At 41.1% G+C, this 26,127-nt stretch overlaps 1 protein-coding gene across 2 annotated transcripts in view; it reads left to right on the top strand.

Moving 5' to 3' along the window:
- Nucleotides 1–26,127, top strand: part of mtmr4 (myotubularin related protein 4) — a 140,137-nt gene that overhangs the window by 19,141 nt on the left and 94,869 nt on the right. For both annotated transcript variants that reach the window (XM_046306276.1, XM_046306275.1), the window contains exon 2: nucleotides 2,248–2,350. In XM_046306276.1, the coding sequence (XP_046162232.1) occupies nucleotides 2,348–2,350 (3 nt within the window). In that variant the 5' untranslated portion in view covers nucleotides 2,248–2,347. The remainder of the gene's footprint in view (nucleotides 1–2,247; nucleotides 2,351–26,127) is intronic.

Raw genomic sequence — 26,127 nt, 5'->3', positions numbered from 1 at the left:
GCCACATCTGCAGTCCTCATGCCTCCTTGCAGCATGCCTAAGGCACATTCACGCAGATAAGGGACCCCGGGCATCTTTCTTTTAGTGTTTTTCAGAGTCAGTAGAAAGGCCTCTTTAGTGTCCGAGGTTTTCGTAACTGTGACCTTAATTGCCTACCGTCTGTAAGCTGTTAGTGTCTTAATGACCGTTCCACAGGTGCATGTTCATTAATTGTTTATGGTTCATTGAACAAGCATGGGAAACATGTTTAAACCCTTTACAATGAAGATCTGTGAAGTTATTTGGATTTTTATGAATTATCTTTGAAAGACAGGGTCCTTAAAAAGGCACGTTTCTTTTTTGTTGTTGCTGAGTTTACATGATTCCATACAACTGGATATTATAGCTGGTGTTCTTTAGCTAGGTTCTGAACTAATATTGATACCAAACGGTTTAGGGTCCGTACACAGATCGGCTACATAGCTAAGTAAACATCCATAGGCATACATGTATTTAAGCAATAAGCAAGAAAATGGTTAGCTAGCTACGTTACTTCAGCGGCCCATCATGGCAAATATCAGCAAGGCAAGTTTACGAAATTGTACGTTCAATGTGCAGTATATGCTTTAGCTAGCTAGATTCTTTACATCCACTGTTTCACAAGACCACAGCCTGGTTTGCTGGTTGTTTTAGGAGTCCCTAAAACATTAAACAACCATAATTACAATTCCACACTCATGTCACAATGCCCATAAAGCTAGCTGGCTACTATTATTTAGTCAGCTAGCTTACTAAATAGCAATTTCCGTAAATTAACATCTTGTCAAAAAAATATGCATAATCGTTTGTCTCTAAATTTACCTAACATATTCTTCTCAACTGTACATTTTTTGCATGATTAGTTATGACATTATAATGACTTAAATTTGCTTCCATCCTAGAATTTTTTGTCAGCCATCGTTGCTGAAGAACGTCTCCAGCCTTGGGTAATGGGAATCACTCAATTTGATTGGTCATCACCCAGTGTTTGCCGCTGGTGATTCGCGTAAAGTTGGGAAATGCTGAAATTTTTCACCGTCTCCCACGCCACTTTTGCGCCTCTCACTGCTTTCCTTCCATTGAAAATTAATGGGAAGCAGTGTTTCACTGCATGGTAGCGCGCACTAGTTTACACGTCCGGTAATGGAGTGTTTGCAGTGTTTTCCACAAGTGCCGTGCCTTCAGAAAGTATTCATACCCCTCGACTCAGTTCACATTTTGTTGTTACAGCCAGAATTTCAAATGGATGACATATTTTTTCTCACTCATCTACACACAATATCCCATAATGTATTGAAAATGAAATAATGACATCGTATTTACATAATCATTCACACCCAAGTCAATACATGTTAGAATAACCTTTCTTTCTGGGTAAGTCTCTAGGCTCCAGTGTGGCACAGCGATCTAAGGCACTGCATCTCAGTGCTAGAAGCGGTTACTACAGACTCTGGTTTGGTCCTGGGCTGTATCACAACTGTCCGAAGATCGGCAGTCCCATAGGGCGAAGCACAATTAGCCCAGCGCTGTCTGGGTTAGGGGAGGTTTTGGCCGGGTTAGGCCGTCATTGTAAAATAAGAATTTCTTCTTAACTGGCTTGCCTAGTTAAATAAATAAAATAAAAACCTGGATTGTACAATATTTGCCCATTATTCTTTTAAAGATTCTTCAAGCTTTGTCAAATTGGTTGTTGAACATTGCTAGACAATCAATTTCAGGTCTTGCCATAGATTTCCAAGCAGGTTTAACTCTAACTCTCCCTCAATCACTGTCTTCCCTGGTAAACAACTCCAGTGTATTTTATTAATGAATTTAACCTTTATTTAAGTAGGCATTAGATTTGTGTTGATTTGAACTTGTGTTTTAGGTTATTGTCCTGCTGAAACGTGAATTCATCTCCCATTGTCGGTGTGTGTGTGTGTGTAAAACTGAATAAACAGAGTTAAAAATTAAAAAAGAAAAAAATTCTGACTTCAACTGTTTGTAAATGTGAAATTTCAGTATATTCTTTTTAATAGATAGCAAACTTTTTTTTTTACGTGTTTTTGCTTTGTCATCTTTGGATATTGTGTGTAGATTGATGAGGGGGAAAAACGATTTAATTGATTTTAGAATAAGGCTGTAACATAACAAAATGTGGAAAATGTCAAGGGGCACTGTATATAGTGTAAATGATGTGCCAGAAAACATCCAGTGTCTTAGCTGTGGGTCTTTCTTCTGTGTTGGCAGGAGACTTTGCTGAGAAAGTGCAGCCCGGTAGCGGGGAGGACAGCGGAGGGAGCTGGAGAGGATAACCAATGCTATTGGTGCAGAACAACAGACTGACAGCATGGTAAGCCAAATCAAATCAAATTTGATTTGTCACATACACATGGTTAGCAGATGTTAATGCGAGTGTAGCGAAATGCTTGTGCTTCTAGTTCCGACAATGCAGTAATAACCAACAAGTAATCTAACTAACAATTCCAAAACTACTGTCTTATACACAGTCTAAGGGGATAAAGAATATGTACATAAAGATATATGAATGAGTGATGGTACAGAGCAGCATAGGCAAGATACAGTAGATGGTATTGAGTACAGTATATACATATGAGATGAGTATGTAAACAAAGTGGCATAGTTAAAGTGGCTAGTGATACATGTATTACATAAGGATGCAGTAGATGATATAGAGTACAGTATATACATATACATATGAGATGAATAATGTAGGGTATGTAAACATTATATTAAGTAGCATTGTTTAAAGTGGCTAGTGATATATTTTACATCATTTCCCATCAATTCCCATTATTAAAGTGGCTGGAGTTGAGTCAGTGTGTTGGCAGCAGCCACTCAATATTAGTGGTGGCTGGTTAACAGTCTGATGGCCTTGAGATAGAAGCTGTTTTTCAGTCTCTCGGTCCCAGCTTTGATGCACCTGTACTGACCTCGCCTTCTGAATGATAGCGGGGTGAACAGGCAGTGACTCGGGTGGTTGTTGTCCTTGATGATCTTTATGGCGTGTAACATCGGGTGGTGTAGGTGTCCTGGAGGGCAGGTAGTTTGCCCCCGGTGATGCGTTGTGCAGACCTCACTACCCTCTGGAGAGCCTTACGGTTGTGGGCGGAGCAGTTGCCGTACCAGGCGGTGATACAGCCCGCCAGGATGCTCTCGATTGTGCATCTGTAGAAGTTTGTGAGTGCTTCTGGTGACAATCAGACAGCACCATGGGAGAAAATGGGAGGGAGTGAAGCTGCTGTCATTTCATCTCTCACTGGCTTATTCTTCTTCCTGTGTCTCTTTACATTTTTTTTGTTTAGATTTAACCTTTATTTAACTTTGTTCTTAACTGACTTGCCAAGTTACATTTAAAAATCATTTCAAAAAAGAAATATATATTTTTTACAATGACAGCCTACCCCGGCCAAACATTGACGACACTGGGCCAATTGTGCGCTTCCCTATGAGACTCCCAATCACGGCCGGATGTGATGCATTCTCGATTCGAACCAGGGACTGTAGTGACGCCTCTTGCACTGAGATGCAGTGTCTTAGACCGTGCAGCGAGTTTTAAAATCGAATGAATGTTTTTCTTGCAGTATGGTATGGTGTCTCATTATATAAAAAATGATGATACTATCTGACACTCACCCATAGGCTCTATGTAGACTTTTAGAAACATTGCAGCTGTTTTCACATGCCTAAACCACGTGGAGGATATTCTTCACATGTTTCAAACGTGCTGTGTTTGGAAGCCCATAGTACAGTCTATTCCCTGAAGGTCATTTTCATCACAGCATGAACCCATCCACTCCAGACCCTAATGAATTCAAAACAGGGTTGAACACGGTTTTGCTGACGACTCACATTTCTACACCACACTCACAAACACCTGAGGACGGAGTAGAAGCAGAATGTGTGCCCCGTGCTTTCTGGTGACCCCTCACCTCTCACTAGGCATCTTATGTTCCTGTTTGCTGCATTCAGAACAGGGGTTCCCCTTCTTACTGCATGGGTTGCGTTAAAGAGTGACTGCCTTTAAAAAGCAATGAATCCCTTTGAAAATGCCCTTACGTGGCATCGACATGAGTCAGAAACAGTTATTATAGTCTCAGAATTGACTACAATGTGTAAATAGGATAATTCTGGTCATAAAGTTAGTCTCGTCTAAAACATAGTTTGGAACATATATGCTTCACAACGGTTAAAATAAAGGTTGAATTTTGATTTGACTATCAATTTTCCTACTGGGGTGAACAGCTGCGGCGATTGCTCTCTATCTAACACGCCGGGCATATTTTTTACTTGATAAATACTTCACCAAACACCATAGATAGATGTAAAATTGTGCAACTAAAACATCCTTGGCAAAAAATATCTAAATTAATTTCTTGAGTTATCTATGTTCCATTCTGCGGGTTTGGAAAAAGTGAAATAGGCTACATTGTCTCATTGGGGACAAACATTATTAACCAAAGGTGGAATCAGTCAGGAAAAACACCTGCAAGACTGAAATCCAATTTTTCTAATGATTAACAGAAAACAAACGTGTTGCCGTGTTCAATGGCTCTTCAACGCATAATTCATTTATTTCACACAGAAAAGGTAAAACAGAAATATCTTATTACATTTTGTAAACTGAGATCTAAAATGATTCTTATTGTAATTTCTGCTCGACTTCAGACCCATTTTATACCTCAGTTGCACTTCTCCACTCTGAGGAAAAAGTTTTGCTCTTGTCAGACCAATCAAATTCCCACATTCTTGAACAAGCATTTGATCAGCAGACACCGCTCTGACTGATGGCAGAGAGGAAGACGAGATAGTTATTTTTCTTGTGTAAGTTGAAATGCAAGATTAACTTCAAGCAAAACATTAGGAAATGTAGCTGGCAATGTTCTTTCTATATACAGTGCATTCGGAAAGTATTCAGGCCCCTTCCCTTTTTACACATTTTGTTAGGTTACAGACTTATTCTAAAATGGATTAATAAATGTTTTTAATTATCAATCTACACACAATGACAAAATGAGAACAGGTTTTTTTTTTAAATCATTTTTGCAAAAAACTTTGCTATGCGACTCGAAATTGAGGTGCATCCTGTTTCCATTGATCATCCTTGAGATGTTTCTACAACATGATTGGAGTCCCCCTGTGGTAAATTTAAATGATTGGGCATGATTTTTAAAGGCACACACCTGTCTATATTAGGTCCCACAGTTGACAGTGCATGTCAGAGGAAAAACCCAGCCATGAGGTCGAAGGGAATTGTCCTTAGAGCCCCGAGACTGTATTGTAAATCATGGCACAGATCTGGGGAAGGACACAAAAAAATGTCTGCAGCTTTTCCCCAAGAAAACAGTGGCCTCCATCATTCTTACATGGAAGAAGTTTGGAACAACCAAGACTCATCCTAGAGCTGGCCACCCAGCCAAACTGAGCAATCAGGGGAGAAGGGTCTTGGTCAGGGAGGTGACCAAGAATCCGATGGTTTCACTGACAGAGCTCCAGAATTCCTCTGTGGAGATGACAGAACCTTCAAGCAGCACTCAACCAACCAGGCCTATATGGTAAACTGGCCAAATACTATACTGTAGTAGGCTTTATCACTATATAGTCTAGGCCTCATGGGTCATAAGTACTGAGCAGAAGCATCGCTGCAACTTTCTAACGTGCCTGTTTTTAGTTCTCTCTGCGCATGACACATGTCAAAGTTATATGCAAATCATATACGCATGCAGAGGAAAGCCAGGCCTGGCAGAGGCCCTGTCAGATTGAACACTGGCCCACCCTATCAGGATGGCTTAAAAAACATTTTTAAAGTGAAATAAATAAATTTGATTTGTTGTTTGCATTGTCTCTTGACCTTTTAGAAATGTTGAAAAATGCAGAGGTTCCAGGGCAAGGTCAGGAATTCCCATCCCTTATTGAAGTTTTGGACAGCTGCAGCCCCGATATTTTCCCTAACATCAAAAGACTACTAGGCCATCACCTTTCCTATGCCTTCATGTACTGTTGAGAGACTCTTCTGTATCAAAACATTGATACAGGCTGTGTCAAAAGATCTTGCATGCTGACTGCACGTCTCAACAATTTAGCCCTGTTGTCCTTTTAAAAGGAACTCTGTGACTCGCTGGACTGTGATGAAATAATCTCCTATATGCAACACCAAGCCTTGGTGTCTATGCCTTGTGTGTAAAACTTGAAGAACACAAGAAAGCCTGAATACTGTTTATTTATGTTTTAGCCTCATATTTTCATGCCGGCCATGGTAGGCCAGGCCTATGTGTTTTAGTTCCAAGTGGGCTACTCACCGTGATATTTGGCTCTGTATAATGATTTCATGTTTTCATGCCTGCCTTGGTAGGCCAGGTATGTGTTTGCTGATTCAAGTGAGCTAGTGTATTCATACCCGCCGTGGTATTATGTATAATGAGTTCATGTTTTCATACCTGAATGCCTACAGTAGCATTTGCTTATTCAAAGTGAGTTATTCATTTCATCCCCTCCATACAATTCACGATATAGGCCTAAAGTGTTTGTATTGTTTGTCGCTGTTTTTACATGGTAAAAAGTGTGCACTTTCGGGCTTAAAGAAAACCCTTTCACGGCTTTCTATTCTTTCTTGCTTCTTTGCGCATATTCCAATCCAGTGCCGAGCTGGTGTCCGGCCGATGCCCTGACCGATGGTCCTGAATCCACCTGTTGTGCAGGTGGCGTAGCGGTCTAAGAAACTGCATCTCAGTGCTAGAGGCATGACTACAGACCCTGGTTCGATCTCGGGCTGTATCACAACCGGCCGTGATCCGGAGTCCCATAGGGCGGCGCACAATTGGCCCAGCGTCGTCCGGGTTAGGGGAGGGTTTGGCCAGTGTAGGCCATCATTGTAAAATAAGAACTTCTTCTTAATTAACTGACATGCCTAGAAAAAATGTTGTCCCAGTCACTTTTACTCAGGCCCAGTAACATGGCAATTTCTGCCTATGCCTCTGTACACGTCAAAGGTTATATGCAAATAATCTTCTTTGTGTGCAAGGACCAGTCACTGTCTGAATACCTCGTGGAAGATTGAGGCAGTCTTTAAACCAGAGTCTGTTAGCACAGTTAAAAGTTCCTCCACGCTGTTTATTCCCTCAGCATTCTGTCAATTCATGCACTCAACATAAAATTGATTGGACATGATTTGGAAAGGCACACACCTGTCTATATAAGGTCCCAGAATTGACAGTGCGTGTCAGAGCAAAAACCAAGCAATGAGGTCGAAGGAATTGTCTGTAGAGGCAGGATCGTGTCGAGGCACAGATCTGGGGTGGGGTACCAAAAAATGTCTGCAGCATTGAAGGTCCCCAAGAACACAGTGGCCTCCATCATTCTTAAATGGAAGACATTTAGAACCACCAAGACTCTTCCTAGAGCTGGCCGCCCAGCCAAACTGAGTAATAGAGGGAGAGGGGCCTTGGTCAAGGAGGTGACCAAGAACCCGATGGTCACTCTGACAGAGCTCCTCTGTGGAGATGGGAAAACCTTCCAGAATGACAACCATCTCTGCAGCATTCCAACAATCAGGCCTTTACGGTAGAGTGCCCGGACTGAAGCCACTCCTAAAATCAAATCAAATTGTATTGGTCACATACATGGTTAGCAGATGTTATTGCGAGTGTAGCGAAATGCTTGTACTTCTAGTTCCGACAGTGCAGCAATATCTAACAATTCCACAACACATACCTATAAAGTAATGAGTAATGCAAGATATGGAAACATTATTAAAGTGGCATTATTAAAGTGACTAGTGTTCCATTTATTAAAGTGGCCAATGATTTCAAGACTGTCTGTAGGCAGCAGCCTCTCTGTGCTAGTGATGGCTGTTTAACAGTCTGATGGCCTTGAGATAAAGCTTTTTTTCAATCACTCACCAGCTTTGATGCACCTGTACTGACCTCACCTTCTGGATGGTAAGCGGGCTGAACAGGCAGTGGCTCGGGTGGTTGTTGTCCTTGATGATCTTTATGGCCTTCCTGTGACATCGGGTGCTGTAGGTGTCCTGAAGGGCAGGTAGTTTGCCCCCAGTGATGCGTTATGCAGCCCTCACTACCCTCTGGAGAGCCTTGCAGTTGTGGACTGTGCAGTTGCCGTACCAGGCGGTGATACAGCCTGACAGGATGCTCTTAATTATGCATCTGTAAAAGTTTGTGGGGGTTTTAGTTGACAAGCCACATTTTTTTCAGCCTCCGGAGGTTGAAGAGGCGCTGTTGCGCCTTCTTCACCACACTGTCTGTGTGATTGGACCATTTCAGATTGTCAGTGATGTGTACGCCGATGAAATTAAAACTTTCCACCTTCTCCACTGCTGTCCCGTTGATGTGGAGAACTTGCCACCAATTGTGCAAGTTCTCCCACTTAAAAAGATGAGAGAGGCCTGTAATTTTCATCATAGGTACACTTCAACTATGACAGACAAAATGTGGGAAAAGAATCCAGAAAATCACATTGTAGGAATTTGAATGAATTTATTTTCAAATTATGGTGGAAAATAAGTATTTAGTCAATAACAAAAGTTTATCTCAATACTTTGTTATATACCCTTTGTTGGCAATGACAGAGGTCAAAAGTTTTCTGTAAGTCTTCACAAGGTTTTCACACACTGTTGCTGGTATTTTGGCCCATTCCTCCATGCAGATCTCCTCTAGAGCAGTGATGTTTTGGGGCTGTTGCTGGGCAACACAGACTTTCAACTCCCTCCAAAGATTTTCTATGGGGTTGAGATCTGGAGACTGGCTAGGCCACTCCAGAACCTTGAAATGCTTCTTACGAAGCCACTCCTTCGTTGCCCGGGCGGTGTGTTTGGGATCATTGTCATGCTGAAAGACCCAGCCTCGTTTCATCTTCAATGCCCTTGCTGATGGAAGGAGGTTTTCACTCAAAATCTCACGATACATGACCCCATTCATTCTTTCCTTTACACGGATCAGTCGTCCTGGTCCCTTTTCAGAAAAACAGCCCCAAAGCATGATGTTTCCACCCCCATGCTTCACAGTAGGTATGGTGTTCTTTGGATGCAACTCAGCATTCGTTGTCCTCCAAACACAACGAGTTGAGTTTTTACCAAAAAGTTATATTTTGGTTTCATCTGACCATATGACATTCTCCCAATCTTCTTCTGGATCATCCAAATGCTCTCTTCAGACGGGCCTGGACATGTACTGGCTTAAGCAGGGGGACACGTCTGGCACTGCAGGATTTGAGTCCCTGGCGGCATAGTGTGTTACTGATGGCAGGCTTTGTTACTTTGGTCCCAGCTCTCTGCAGGTCATTCACTAGGTCCCCCTGTGTGGTTCTGGGATTTTTGTTCACCGTTCTTGTGATCATTTTGACCCCACGGGGTGAGATCTTGCGTGGAGCCCCAGATCGAGGGAGATTATCAGTGATCTTGTATGTCTTCCATTTCATAATAATTGCTCCCACCGTTGATTTCTTCAAACCAAGTTGCTTACCTATTGCAGATTCAGTCTTCCCAGCCTGGTGCAAGTCTACAATTTTGTTTCTGGTGTACTTTGATAGCTCTTTGGTCTTGGCCATAGTGGAGTTTGGAGTGTGACTGTTTGAGGTTGTGGACACGTGTCTTTTATACTGATAACAAGTTCAAACAGGTGCCATTAATACAGGTAAGGACAGAGGAGCCTCTTAAAGAAGAAGTTACAGGTCTGTGAGAGCCAGAAATCTTGCTTGTTTGTAGGTGACCAAATACTTATTTTCCACCATAATTTGCAAATAAATTCATTAAAAATCCTACAATGCGATTTTCTGGATTTATTTTCTCATTTTGTCTGTCATAGTTGAAGTGTACCTATGATGAAAATTACAGGCCTCTCTCATCTTTTTAAGTTGGAGAAATTGCACAATTGGTGGCTGACTAAATACTTTTTTGACCCACTGCATTTTTTACATAGACTTAAGCATAATGATTATGGCTCTAGATTGCAGGAAAATTGACTTTCAAATGTTTGAAAAAGGCAAAATTATCCAACTTATGGACCGAGGGCCTAGCCCCATTTCGGACCACCACCCACCCATAGTTACATTCTTGTGCCCCCTCAGATTTTTGGGTGTGTGTATGATGCCCCATTCTCACTCATTTCAATATTCCTGGTGCTGCTCGTGGCAACATAATTTTGTTCCGTCTTCCCTAAAGTTATTTATAGGTTATATAGATGAATTCATCAAAGACATGGTTTTAGTTGGTTTCATGAGAATCGGTGCTTCTGCTTCCTGTATTTCAACCAATGAGGGATCTGATCTGATTTATCTGGGAGGAGCAGAATGCAGTTCAACTAATGAGGGATCAAATCTTGTTTCTTTTGGAGGAGTTGTTTCTAACTGAGTCTTCCAAAAGCAGAGTTTTCAGTTGTCAGGACCCGGTTACGAACCCGGGTCTCCGGAGTGAGAAACAGTCACTTAACCAACTGAGCCACGAATAGTCGGCAGAACCCAGAAGATGAGGTAGACACAGCAGTACTTGAGACGGTGTATTTAATTAAGTAAAAAGTGAAGTCCTTCATGAAAACATGTAACTCCACAACCTCAAAAGGAATTCCACAAGAACAAAGGTAATCCTCCAAGACAAAAAAGGTAAATCCACAAGGTGGTAGGTATAGCATTAAAAGCCTCAAAAGATACTCAAAAATAAATAAACAAGAACAAAAACAGAATTCCACAAGAGAGTCCACCGGGATCAACAAGAGTTCACAGAATACTAGGGCTGGGTGCTAACATACAAACACAGAGCAAAGAACAGAGGAAAACTAAGGGTTTAAATACAATCAGGGGAAACGAGGCACAGGTGCAAATAATAATGGGGATCAAGGGAAAACAAAAGGTCAAAAAGCACAATGGGGGCATCTAGTGACCAAAAACCGGAACAACCCTGGCCAAATCCTGACATCAGTATGGTTGTGGGTTAATCAGACTGCACTATTCATGATGCTGCTTTGTGTGATCATCATGAGCTTTAGGACACTAATTATTAAAGCATGGAAAACTAAAGACAAATCACAAGACTAGTGCCAGGCTACCTTTTTTTGTTTTTATTTCATTGATTACATTTATTTTCCCTGATATTATTGTGAACAACATGCAGCCAATAAGTAAGAATAGAAATGTGGACATTTGTTTTTCATCTAATATTTAATTAAATGCCAAAGATCCAATCAGTGTTGTTGGAACAGGATTGTGTGACCTTAGGGATCCAGTGTTCTTTTCCATAACACACCTACGTAAGCATGTCACTGCACCTTTTATACATGCTGTAAACTGTGTACTGAACAAACAAAATTAGATTACGCACCCACGCACGCACGCACGCACACACACACACACACACACACACACACACACACACACACACACACACACACACACACACACACACACACACACACACACACACACACACACACACACACACACACACACACACACACACACACACACACACACACACACACACACACACACACACACAGCTTATATTTACTGCCTGTTTTTGATGATGATGATTTGATTTAATCCCTTGCATCTTATTAGAGTGCTCTGCCTGGTGCCTGTATTACATTTGCTGAGTACAGAGAAGACAAATAACGACACAGCCTCTGTTATTGGGTGGATGGCAGGGCATTAAATCTTCTACAGCAAAAACTAAATATTATCTCCAGCAAAATAAAGGTCAAATAAAATAAATAAATAAATAAAATATTCAGGGGTAGAGTCAGTCAGTCACTTAGTCAAGACAAGTGAAAGGGTTTATGAAAGCATCAGGCAGGGACCATCCTTCCCCATTTGTTTGACTATAATCAAAAGTTGTTGTAAAATAAATAATGTGCCAGTTCAGCTTGTGACCCAGTTGTTCTGGTTGGGTGGGTCTGGAGAATGCCACCCTGCCCCTCTGCACAGGCCTGGGCCCTCTGTGTGACAGTCAAGAGCCAAGCTCTAATTGTCTATGACCGGTGGGTGGACATTCTGCCCACTGGGGTGCTCTGAATGAATGGGAAGTTTGGCTGACCCATTCTTTCTGTCAGATGTTTCCTGGACAAGGAAAATCTCTGTGGGAAAATCTCATGTTCTCCTGGTTTTTGGACCCCCTAAATATGGAGAAAAGACCATAGACCAGGACTAATATACAGTTTCTTCAGAAAGTATTCATACCCCTTAACTTATTCAACATTTTGTTACAGCCTGAATTCAAAATGGATAAAATATATTTTTTCTTCACACAATAAAATCCTGTTTTTAGAAATGTTTGCAATTTATTTTACACCTTTGCTATGACCTTGCACATTGAGCTCAGGTGCATCCAATTTCCTTGGATCATCCTTGATGTCACTACAACTTGATTGAAGTCCACCTGTGGCCAACTCAGTTTGGACATGGTTTAGAAAGAAACACACATGTCAGAGCATAAACGATACAATGAAATCCAAGGAACTGTCCTCAAATTTCAGAGACAGAATTATGATGAGGCATATATCTGGGGATGGGTGTAAAATCATTTCTAGTTTTTAAAGTTTAAAAAGCACAGCGGTCTCCATCACTGGGAAATTGAAAAAAATATGGAACTATCCAGAGCTGGCCGTCCGACCAAACTGAGCAACCAGGCAAGGACCTTGGTCTTGGAGGTGACCAAGAACTCAATGACTACTCTGACAGAACTGCAGAGTTCCTTGCCTGCAATGGGAGAACCTGCCAGAAGGACAACAGTTTCTACAGTACTTCACCAGTATGGGCTTTATGGGAGAGTGGCCAGTGGGTGGGCCTGGCTCCCAAGTGGGTGAGCCTATACCCTCCCAGGCCCGCCTGCCCATTCATGTGAAATCCATAGATTAGGGCCTAATATATTTATTTCAATTGACTGATTCAATTGAACTGTAACTCAGTAAAATCAATGATATTGTTGCATATTGCATTTATATTTCTGTTTAGTGTATGTGACCACATCTCTTCTCAGTCTTATGTTTCAAAATTTGAAATTGTTTTTTTTTACATTGTGTAAAAGTACAGTCTCAGAGCTTCAAATGACATATCATACACTATAGTTTGAGGATACATGAAGTAATGCTGCTTTAATAGTTGAACATTATCTCACCAAGTTACCCCATTAGGCAAACATTTTACAGTATTAAATGACCCGTCATTGTATATCTATAGTGCTGTACTTTCTTCATGCCCATTTAGCATCGTTCACACCCTCTAAAGCCTTAGACCCACCCATCTCTTAAATAATTCACACTGGAACAGGTGAATGTGGCCATGTGCTAACGCAGTGAGGTAGTGCTTAAAAAACAAAAGATTTCAACAAAATGCTTTATTAACTTCAACTGGTAAAGGTAGCCTAGTTAAAATAAAGGTTAATAAATAAAAACAATTAAATAGTAGCCTACAATTGGGAAAAACTTAACACATAAAGGTAAAAACAATATCTAGACCTAGGCCTGTATCATAAGATCATTTGAGTAATTTTGGTTCAGGTCATGCTAAGATATGAACAAAAGGAATCTAGCCTGAGAGCATATTTCTGCCCGGCCCTTTGGAGCAGCATATAATGTGCATGGCCTTTTCATTGCAAAAGTCCTGATCTTCTTAAAAATATATGTTTGCCGGGATGTATCCATTCCGGGTGATGATTTGCACATCTCTGGGAGGAAGGAGTCAACATTGCACAGCAGCTGAAAACTGGTTCCATCTGAGTGAAAGCTCCTTGGCCACAACACCAGGCTCCAGATAATTAAAGCTATAACGGAGGAAAGCAGACAAAATAGACAAGATATTGAAACCTTTCATACCAGCAATAACATTAGTTGACCCCCAAGTCAAAGCAATAAGCTCAAAATAAAAAGACAAAATACATGAAGTGTTGCTTGTTCACTCTCAATCATCTCCTTGTACGTGGGTTTATGGGTTTATGCTGAGCGATAAATTCCAGAAAAATAGGTTAAAACATAAATGAATTCATGTTCTATAACTTATTATTATTGCCTGTCGACAGGTTACAGCTGTACTAAAATGTTTTGTACGCACTTAACCTGCTTCCATCCCAACAATGAAGGCAATGTAGACACAAGTAATAACTCTACCTACATGTTCATATTACCTCAATTACCTCGACTGACCGGTACCCCCTATATATAGCCTCGCTATTGTTATCTTACTGCTGCTCTTTAATTATGTTACTTTTATTTGTTTGTTTTTTAGGTGTTTTCTTAAAACTGCATTGTTGGTTAAGGGCTTGTAAGTAAGCATTTCACTGTAAGGTCTACGACTGTGGTATTGGGCGCATGTGTGTAACGGTTTTCTAGGTGTGGTGAAGGAGAGTCGGACCAAAACGCAGCGTGTAGATTCATGTTTAATGAAAAAAACACACTAAACACAAACACTACAAAACAATAAACGTAACGAAAACCGAAACAGCCTAAACTGATGCAAACTAACACTAGCCAGTTACCAGAACACTAAGGACAATCACTCACGACAAACTCAAAGAATATGGCTGCCTAAATATGGTTCCCAATCAGAGACAACGATAAACACCTGCCTCTGATTGAGAACCACTACAGACAGCAATAGACTTTGCTAGATAACCCACTAAGCTACAATCCCAATACCACCACCAAAACCCCAAGACAAACACACCACAATACAAAAACCCCATGCCACACCCTGGCCTGACCCAATACATGAAGATAAATAGAAAATACTTCGACCAGGGCGTGACACTGTGACAAATAACATTTGATTTGGTAGCTAGGTAGTTAAACATGACAAACTGGCAAACATGATAAAGATTATCATCATGTAATGCATGCCTTGGCACATCAGCAATCCACATTAACAGCAGAATGCAACTGGCCACATCTGCAAACAATGGTTTATTGCAGTTCGAAGCAAGCTATAACGGTACCTGTATGCAACTGTCTACCTAGTTAGCTAGCTAGCTAACAGTAGCTAGTGATGAAAATGACTTTTTATACAGTTGAGATAGTTACATGTACATACGCTATTATCTTAGCATTTTAACTGTAGACTCTTACTGGTGTATGGATTATGATGATTCGTGGCAAATAATCCTTCCCTCTTGGCTTCAGCCAGTCTAGACTGCTTTAACCACAGAAGACAGAGCTATGTCGATACCAGCAGCTGTATTCAGGACAACACTGGTAGTCCATGATGAAAATATCTGAGGTAGCAGAGAGCAGGATGTGTCATTTGGCAGAGCATTTTGACGAAAATGCTACTACTTCTCCTGTGAAGTAGTGGCATGCGTTATATGCCCAGATTTCTATAATGGGTCATATATTATTTGCATTAAACGCCCAGTGCAGTCAAAAACACGATTTCCTGTGTTTTAAATATTTTCACACTGAGGTTGAAATAATACTGTGAAAATGATGATAATCAGTGAAAGAACTGTTTGAAAAGACCGCCTGAAATGTCAGCCTCTTAATAGACCATTTAACAATGTATTTAACCTTTATTTAACTAGGCAAGTCAATAAGAAAGAGTTCCAAACCTCTGCCAATAACAGCTATTTCAGTTTACCCCCTCCTCACTCAGACCACTCAGACAGTTCTAGCAAAATTTATTGTTGAGAAATTGCTATTTAATAAGAAGCTATTATTTTAATTGAAAACAATCACAGTGATGTACTTAATTGTAACCTACTTTTGTGTCACTCATACAATGCCCCATATGATGCCACCCACTGACAGGACACTAGAGACTGTGCAGGGCTCCAGTTACAGACCCAGCCAGTCAGTCGGGATATTCCAGGTAGGAGCTAGTGATTAGTTAAAGTGGAACAGACAGCATTTGAACTACTTTGCAGATATGAACCAAACAGACAATCATATCAGTAAAACATATCCAATTCCCAGTTTGATTCAAAACCAACTTTCACAAATATTTTCCATTTGACAAGAAATGACATGCCTTACAGTAATGCATTGTTGGCAGAATAGATGGATGCAGTTCAATATATGATTCATATAATTTACCGATACATTTCTTGGTAGTCCAAAAAGATTGCTAATCAGGTTGTAAATCACAGCTGACCTGATGCATTGTTTGCTGCCGCCACCCATTCGGTTTCAGTTTCAATTACTCAATATTTTTAACAAAAATGTATGACTGTGACTGAGGTTGTGAATTCGCATCGGTGAATTCAACTTCAATTGCGTTGCTTTTGTATGTCCCTTTGACAGCGCACAGTAGAGGGAAAGTGTACAGACATGAGACAGTCCTAGCTAGGCTACTAAAATGTTGCAGTCTGGCTTCGATTTTTAAAGCTTGATAATGAAGAACCCAAAAAACTTAACCGGCAACAGAAATCATGCAAAGGAGAAACATTTAAACATATTACAGCAACATTTTAGCCTAGGCTGGCTACTCCACTACAATACATTTTAGCCTAGGCTGACTACTCCACTACAATACATTTTAGCCTAGGCTGACTACTCCACTACAATACATTTTAGCATAGGCTGGCTACTCCACTACAATACATTTTAGCCTAGGCTGGCTACTCCACTCCTACACTACAATACATTTTAGCCTAGCCTAGGCTGGCTACTCCACTACAATACATTTTAGCCTAGGCTGGCTACTCCACTACAATACATTTTAGCCTAGGCTGGCTACTCCACTACAATACATTTTAGCCTAGGCTGGCTACTCCACTACAATACATTTTAGCCTAGGCTGGCTACTCCACTACAATACATTTTAGCCTAGGCTGGCTACTCCACTACAATACATTTTAGCCTAGGCTGGCTACTCCACTACAATACATTTTAGCCTAGGCTGGCTACTCCACTACATTTTAGCCTAATTTTTTTTAGCCTAGGCTGGCTACTCCACTACAATACATTTTAGCCTAGGCTGGCTACTCCACTACAATACATTTTAGCATTTTAGCCTAGGCTGGCTACTCCACTACAATACATTTTAGCCTAGGCTGGCTACTCCACTACAATACATTTTAGCCACTGGCAACTACACATTTTAGCCTAGGCTGGCTACTCCACTACAATACATTTTAGCCTAGGCTGGCTTTTAGCTCCACTACAATACATTTTAGCCTAGGCTGGCTACTCCACTACAATACATTTTAGCCTAGGCTGGCTACTCCACTACAATACATTTTAGCCTAGGCTGGCTACTCCACTACAATACATTTTAGCCTAGGCTGGCTACTCCACTACAATACATTTTAGCCTGGCTAGCCTAGGCTGGCTACTCCACTACAATACATTTTAGCCTAGGCTGGCTACTACCAGCCTAGGCTGGCTACTCCACTACAATACATTTTAGCCTAGGCTGGCTACTCCACTACAATACATTTTAGCCTAGGCTGGCTACTCCACTACAATACATTTTAGCCTAGGCTGGCTACTCCACTACAATACATTTTAGCCTAGGCTGGCTACTCCACTACAATACATTTTAGCCTAGGCTGGCTACTCCACTACAATACATTTTGAGTGTACCATGCAGCAGTGTTGCATTCAACCGCAGCGGGGATCCATGCAGTGCAAAAAAATGAATCATGTTTTAAGTTTAAATGTTACAACAAACTTTTTTGTTATTTGGAGTTATTAAATACCTGGGCTAGCATGTCTATTGATGTAGCTAGCTATTCATTTAACAAGCTAAAGGCACGGAGCCTAACGTTAGCTAGATATCTGCTGGGAGCATGTCATATTATTGGAGGAGTGGGTGAGTGACTTTTTCCCCTCATATCATTTTTCGATGGCTACAGCTAGAGGTGCAGTTGTCATTTGCTTAGCTAGCAAGAAATGTGAACCACTTTGCTGGATAGCTAGCTATTCTGAATGACTGTTAATCACATGTTAGCATATCTCTCAGTTGTCAATCAAATGTATTTGGCATCGATCAAATGGGCGGGCAGGCAATTTCCCATTCCGTTGTCAAAACGTGATTTGGGACAACCATGCAACACATTTTGGGCCAAACTCTGTGGCCTGACTACTGCAGCACTGTGCATGATATATATATTTTTAAACAAGAACCCTCCTCCACCTGTTTGACAAGGGAACCCTCCCTACACACACACACTGTCAGACTTCCTGATGGGCCACCCCCAGCTGGTAAGGGTAGGCAACAACACATCTGCCATGCTGATCCTCAACAACAATGATCACCGACAACGATGAGACAGCCTATAGGGAGGAGGTCAAAGACCTGGCAGTGTGGTGCCAGTACAACAACCTCTCCCTCAACGTGAGCAAGACAAAGGAGATGATCGTGGACTACAGGAAAAGGAGTGCCGAACACTCTCACATCCACATCGACGGGCTGTAGTGGAGCGGGTCGAGAGTTTCAAGTTCCACATCACCAACAAACTATCATGGTCCAAACACATCAAGACAGTGGTGACGAGGGCACAACAATGCCTCAGTAGAGGGGGGGGGGGGAGTTCTACAGCTGCACCATCTAGAGCATCCTGACCGTTTGCATCACCGCCTGGTATGGCAACTGCAAGGTGCTACAAAGAGTAGTGTGTACGGCCGAGTACATCACTGGAACCAAGCTACCTGTCATCCAGAACCTATATACTTGGCGGTGTCAGAGGAAGGAAATTGTTAAAGACTCCAGTCACCCAAGTCATAGACTGTTCGCTCTGCTACAGCACGGCAAGCGGTACCGGAGCTTCTACCCCCAAGCTGAACAATGAATCAAATGACAACCCCGACTATTTGCATTGACACCCCCCCCCATTGACTCGGTACCGGTAGCCCATGTACATACATTGCCTTCGGAAAGTATTCAGACCCCTTGACTTTTTCCACATTTTGTTACGTACAGCCTTATTCTAAAATTGATTACATCATTTTTTCCCCTCATCAATCTACACACAATACCCCATAATGACAAAGCAAAAAAAGTTGAGATATTTTTTTCAAATTTGTACAAAATAAAAAATGTAACCTTTATTTAAACCAGGCAAGTCAGTTAAGAACAAATTCTTATTTACCATGATGGCCTAGGAACAGTGGGTTAATTGCCTTGTTCAGATTGTGACCTTGTCAGCTCGGGGATTCGATCTAGCAACCTTTCGGTTACTGGCCCAATGCTCTAAACACTAGGCTACCTGCCGCCCCACTTACATACAGTACCAGTCAAAAGTGTGGACACACTACTCATTCCAGTGTTTTAATACATTTTTACTGTTTTCTACATTGTAGAATAATAGTTAATACATTATTGCTGATGATTTGTATTTATTTAATCAATTCTAGAATAAGGCTGTAACTTAACAAGATGTGGAAAAGGTCAACTTTCCGAAGGCATTGTATTCTCATTTTTATTATTTTGTGACTTAAAAAAAAGAAGTTTATTTAGTAAATATTTTCTTAACTATTTCACGGTAAGGTCTACACCTGTATTCAGCGCATGTGACAAACACAAATTGATTTGACATATTGTTAAAGGATTTTGATTCCTATATGTTTATCAACCAATTCAGTTAAAACACTCTGCCCATTTCTAAGGATTTGTAAGATACTTATTTGCATAAAATAGACAGAGACCAGTCTCAAAATCAATCAATAGCGTTTATTCTCGAGAATACTGATCATGGTACAATTTCCAACAGGTTATATACTAAAAATGACGTCATAGGTTTTAAACTGCGCTTCCTCCACTCCGATACAATGGCAGTATAGTTCACAAACCTTCCCATATCGTCCACCACCTGTTAAATAATTTACTACTACCCCAAGGTCTCTCCTCTCCCTGTGTAGAGATAAGATGTCCCGTAAGGAACACAGCATTCTAGCCAGTCTGATGATAACTTCATTAGTTTCTAACAAGGAAGAGCCAGTCTTTGTTCTAATCCTTGAATATAATTACACACATTATTTTCAGTACTATGATTATAATACGATTCATACATCCATACAGTAACATAGTAGTATTCTGTTTAGTTGTAGTTTTAAGCTAAATAATGTATGCCTAATTTAGTCATTATTCATCAAAATCTCATAACACATATGAGACCATGATCATATATGTCACGCCCTGACTGTAGATTGCTTTGTATGTTTCTATTTTTTGATTGGTCAGGGTGTGATGTGGTTGGGCATTCTATGTTTGTATGTCTAGGTTGTGTATTTCTATGTTTTGGCCGGGTATGGTTCTCAATCAGGGACAGCTGTCTTTCATTGTCTCTGATTGAGAACCATACTTAGGTAGCCTGTTTTCCCACTGTTAGTTGTGGGTGGTTATTTTCTGTTTAGTGTTGGTTGCACCTTGCAGAACTGTTTCGGCTATTATTTTTGTTATTTTGTATTCAGTGTTCAGTCAGTTAAGCTAATAAAGATGAACACGTACCCCGCTGCATTTTGGTCCAATGACTCCTCCTCTTCTTCTTCCGACGAAAGTCGTGACAATATATCTGCCCAGTAACTATCAACAGCTGCAGTCCTACAGGCCCTGTGGTTGGTTGGTTGAGTGGATGGATGGGTGGCCTCCTTTCCTAAAATAACTTTAACACTGTGGAGACACAGGATACAGGAGGCCATATCTGGAACTCACTGACTCACTAGTCTGGCTGGTCAGAGGGAGAACGGGTAGAGGAGAGAGGGGAACACTAAGCCACTCAGTCACACCACAAGACGAGTGCCCCAATGTGCCCTCTAAACAGGAAGCCTTTTGCCTCTTGCTAGGCCGTCATTGTAAATAATAATTTGTTCTTAGTTTACTTTCTTGGTAAAAAGAAAAATATATATATATATTCCATAGGTGGCGCGTGGGTTTCAAGTTTGGGGAAGCTGCATATGTTTTTCCACACAAACATCCGCTTTAGGCCTACAATAAAGCATTCCATGAATCATCACATTTAAATCCTAATGTGATGAGTATATTCGGCAACAGTAGGGTCTATTAATTGTAATATGTCTAACTCAGTCATTGTTTGCAAAAAAGAAGTGAACAGAGCTCGGCAGAGAGTGCAGGCTATGCAGTGCAGCGCAAAGGAGTTTCTATGGTCCGGGAAAATGTGGCCTTTTAGAAACCTGTGTCATTTGACATGACTGGAGATGTTAGCATAAACTATTTAATAACAAAATTGAATGCAACAAATAGACGAGGCTATGAAAAGAGGGGAGGCACACCGATGGTATACCTACAATATGACATCCAACTAGCCTGAATGAGGAAATTGTCCTAAGAAAAATTCCCAGCATTGATAAAGCCGGGCACTATGCACTCAACTCACCGACGATATGGCGGGTGCCCTCCGCTAGTTACAATAGCCTATATACAGTTGAAGTCGGAAGTTTACATACACCTTAGCCAAATACATTTAAACTTAGTTTTTCACAATTCCTGACATTTAATCCTAGTAACAATTCCCTGTCTTACGTCAGTTAGGATCACCACTTTATTTTAAGAATGTGAAATGGCAGAATAATAGTAGAGAGAATTATTTATTTCAGCTTTTATTTCTTTCATCACATCCCAGTGGGTCAGATGTTTACATACACTCCATTAGTATTTGGTAGCATTGTCTTTAAATTGTTTAACTTGGGTCAAACGTTTCGGGTAGCCTTCCACAAGCTTCCCACAATAAGTGGGGTGAATTTTGGCCCATTCCTGTAACTGAGTCAGGTTTGTAGGCCTCCTTGCTCGCACATACTTTTTCAGTTCTGCCCACAAATTTTCTATAGGATTGTGGTCACTCCAATACCTCGACTTTGTTGTCCTTTTTGCCAGAACTTTGGAAGTATGCTTGGGGTCATTGTCCATTTGGAAGACCCATTTGCGACCAAGCTTTAACTTCCTGACTGAGATGTTGCTTCAATATATCCACATAATTTCCCTCCTCATGATATCATCTATTTTGTGAAGTACACCAGTCCCTCCTGCAGCAAAGAACCCCCACAACATGATGCTGTTGAGAAATAATTATGGTAGGTACGGACAGACAGAATTCTACTATTTTCAGTAGGCATATGGCCAATTGCTTTACAATTGTATTTCCCACAATTGTATTTCACTGACAGCGGCAACTCAACAATCGGTTATTTGCTGCGCTGTTCAAATTACTGGCATCTTGGCTGTGGCTATATGAGCCAGTCGCTACGGGATGTATTACTCTATTCAGAGCTGACGGGTTAAGAACCAACACAGATGGACAGTGGCAGCAGTCTCTAGCCAGGTGTGCGGAGCCCTGAGTCTACTTCAGAGCTCGAACGCCAGTCCACATTCCTATTGGGATGCCGAAGCAGGAGGATTTCACACAGGCCTTCCCACCTTTTTCATGTTTAAATGTATTGTGAATTACAGGCAATAAATACTGATAGAAATCAATACCCGGCATGAACAGAGCGCCCCATGTCTGAGACGAATACGCTATAGTGTAAACAAATGATCAGTTACTGCTGTTCTATTAGAAACATGCACAGGCTACTGCTTTACATACAAATAGCAATTTATTTGAACTGTTTGCAAATTACATTTATTTAAAAATAATACATTTGACGTACACTTTTCAGGACACTCAATGACATCGTATATTGAAAGTAGGCCAACATAAAATCGGGTGCAGTACATAATATAATAAAATCAAGTGCATCAATCAAATTGCAGGACCAGACCAAACAGGAATGTACACAGTGAGTGGGCTATGCTACAAAATAGCACAGGCATATCGGCTACAGTTCAGGAAAGAATAGGCAAATCTGTCAATTCCTTTATTGGTCTCTCACAAAAGAACAAAACAAACAATTCTGAACTCTTGTCACGTATAAGGCCTCAGAGACGCCAATAGCGTTGGCTGGCCGAGAATACTTAGCACCTCAATGTAATTTGCACACCAATTTTACATGTAGAATCGTGTGAAAAATGTCGGCAGTCAAACGTCTACAGCAGGTGTTCCCTAAAATTATGCTTGCTGAATGATTGGCAGGCAAAAGCTAGATCTACGTTCGGTGCAATGTGTGCGAGCCTTAACTGTAAGAGGGAAAAAAACTAGGCCTATACTCATTTCATGAAGAATGACGTTTTAGCAGAGAAAGGCTTTTTGTTAATTATACATGACTGGCATAATCTGTTCATTATGTTTATAACTGTATTATCATGGCCTTGGGATTCCTGTCCGCTCTCTCATGAAAATCAACGTTCAACCCAGACCAAGACCAATGCGAAGGACAAACGCCATGAGCGCTCCATGAGCCTGTAATGCAGCAACACTAAAGTGTGGACAATGACAATTTGTTTTATTTTGACACAATAAACCCTGAGAAGTAATCAAAGTTATATAATATGAATATCAACGTCCAGCAGCTTTCATGAAATTCAACAAACAAATATTGAAACACTGTTCTGGAAAGCAATTATGGTTACAAACCAAAGCATACAGTGTCGGCTATAAATGGCATAGTAGCTGCCAAAGCAACAGTGATTCAAAAAGAACACTTTTACCCTAATGGAGCAGCATCCAACATTAGGTCTTTGCATCATATGCGTAGATAAGCTGTTCTGGGTTTATAGTTTTGGCAATGTCACTTGATGTGGAGAAGTGACAGGGAAGATGGCTGTCCCTGACCCATCTCCAGTAGGGCATGGTGAGTACCTGGCTGTAAAAAAGAAGGCTTTCCACAAGATGGAAGAAAACCGTCAGGCTGCCCGGTTAACTGTGTAGGCCTCCTCCAACAACAGATTGAGCACGTGGGCCATTCAGTGAATGTAGACTGCCGCTGTATGTTCCTGGCGCGGTTTACGTTCACTTTGCCAGCCATGGCACAGCGGCTCTATTTAGCACTGGGCAACCACAGGTAGGTTGGAAATACTGTGCTCTTGCAGGAACTGCTTGATGTGGGTGTATATGGCCTCTGCGTTTGCCGCTCTGAACAGTCGAGAAAGCCCATGAACCGTTCTTGAACTTTCATTTGTTTTCTGTAATGGGCGCACACAGTCATCTCCTCTGTTTGTAGGTGCGTGCCTAGTTAACCATTAGAGTTAAAAGAGTTAAAAAGCCATTGGCCTCTACCTCCCAAATGATTTTTTCTTTAGCCACAATGGCTATGAATTCATTTTGTGTTTCGTGGCTGGTGAGATTCAGTGACGTGTGTAGCTTGGCAATACATGCCACATCTCTTTTTGTGTGGAAGTGGGACCTTTCTAAGAAGTTGCCCCATTTGCTGGAGGTCTCGGGCTCATCATGCCTCATGCCCTGCAGCAGGTAGCCTAGTGGTTAGAGCGTTGGGCCACTAACCGAAAGATTGCTGGGATTCGTTGGGCCACTAACCGAAAGATTGCTGCATCGAATCCCGGAGCTGACAAGGTAAAAATCTCTTATACCCCTAAACAAGACAGTTAACCTACTGTTCCCCAGTAGGCCATCATTGTAAATAAAAAAGGGGATTTCACTGACTTGCCTAGTTAAATAAAGGTTAAATAAATGCAATCCCCTTTTTTGCCAACAACATAATGATGTCTGCTATAATGGATGCATATTCTCGGTTGTCATATACTGTGTTTTTGTAGGCTGAGCTCATCTGGGCCACTACCGAGCCCACATCTTCAGACAAGATTTGTATTTTGTCCCCAAGCATTCCCACAATATGGGATTCTGTTTCAATGGTATACATTTTTAAAATGTTAAGATACAATCTCTTTTAGGGCTTTAAATTTGCTGTGTACCCCTCCTCCCGACCATCCACTTGGACAAAAATCGGCCCGCCTACCCCTGCCATATATGTTGTGCAATGTGGTGTGCTTTAGAAGTTTTGGGCTGGCATTTCTCCAGTCTCACTCTGCTGTTGGGTTGTCAAGATACTGAAAGGCCTTGTAATGTTAGTAGTCAGGGGTAAAGGCACGTTACTCCTTAACAAAGACAGTCTTGGTGTCATCCGGGAGGCAAGGCTGCGCTGGCCCACTGCCCTTCATCCCCAAATAATAACGGGGTAGCTAGTTTAGCTCATTTGTGCCTTATATGGGTAATGCGGGTCAGATTATATTTTTTACATATTTTTCACAAAAAATAATTGCAGTATATCATGCATAAAAACATAGATACATCATATGACATTTAGTCAGGAAAATACAATTTGACAGAAATGGTAACAGAAGGTGAATGTTGAACATTTGTAGCATACATATCCTGATGATGCTGCGTCCAATTTGCACAAAGAAGCTGTCGTTTGGGATCGAAGCATAACCCTACCAGACATCATACAGGCCTGCATGCGTTTACCGCATGTGACAGAAAACACACTATTGAAACACAGGAGGGCATATAATGATTCCCTATTTGCACAGCTACAGTGACATAAAGTGCACTGCTGCACACATACAATACCAGTCAAAAGTTTGCATACACCTACTCATTCAAGGGTTCTTCTTTATTTTAGCAATTTTCTACATTGTAGAATAATAGTGAAGACATCAAAACTATGAAATAACACATATGGAATCATGTAGTAATGTAGTAACCAAAAAAGTGTTAAACAAATCTAAATATATTGCACACTCTTGGCATTCTCTAAACCAGTTTCACCTGGAATGCTTTTCTAAACGTCTTGAAGGAGTTCACACATATGCTGAGCACTTGTTGGCTGCTTTTCCTTCACTCTGCGGTCCAAGTCATCACAAACCATCTCAATAGGGTTGAGTTCGGGTGATTGTGGAGGCCAGGTCATCTGATGCAGCACTCCATCACTCTCCTTCTTGGTCAAATATCATTGATGTTGAGATGTGTCTGTTACTTGAACTCAGTGAAGCATTTATTTGGGCTGCAATTTCTGAGATGCAGTTAACTCTAATGAACATGTCCTTTGCAGCAGAGGTAACTCAACTCTGGGTCTTCCTTTCCTTTGGCGGTCCTCATGAGAGCCAGTTTCCTCATAGCGCTTGATGTTTTATGTGACTGTAGTTGATGAAACTTTCAAAGTTCTTGAAATCTTCCACACTGACTGACCTTCATGTCTTAAAGTAATGATGGACTGTCGTTTCTCTTTGCTCTTTTAGCTGTTCTTGCCATAATATGGACTTGGTCTTTTACCAAATAGGGCTATCTTCTCTGTACCACCCCTACCATGTCACAACACAAGCTCA

Source organism: Oncorhynchus gorbuscha, linkage group LG16 (genome assembly GCF_021184085.1).
Source record: "Oncorhynchus gorbuscha isolate QuinsamMale2020 ecotype Even-year linkage group LG16, OgorEven_v1.0, whole genome shotgun sequence".
Classification (NCBI taxonomy): Eukaryota; Metazoa; Chordata; class Actinopteri; order Salmoniformes; family Salmonidae; genus Oncorhynchus; species Oncorhynchus gorbuscha.
Note: the sequence above shows the minus strand (reverse complement) of the source record. Positions and strands in the feature narration are given on the sequence as shown.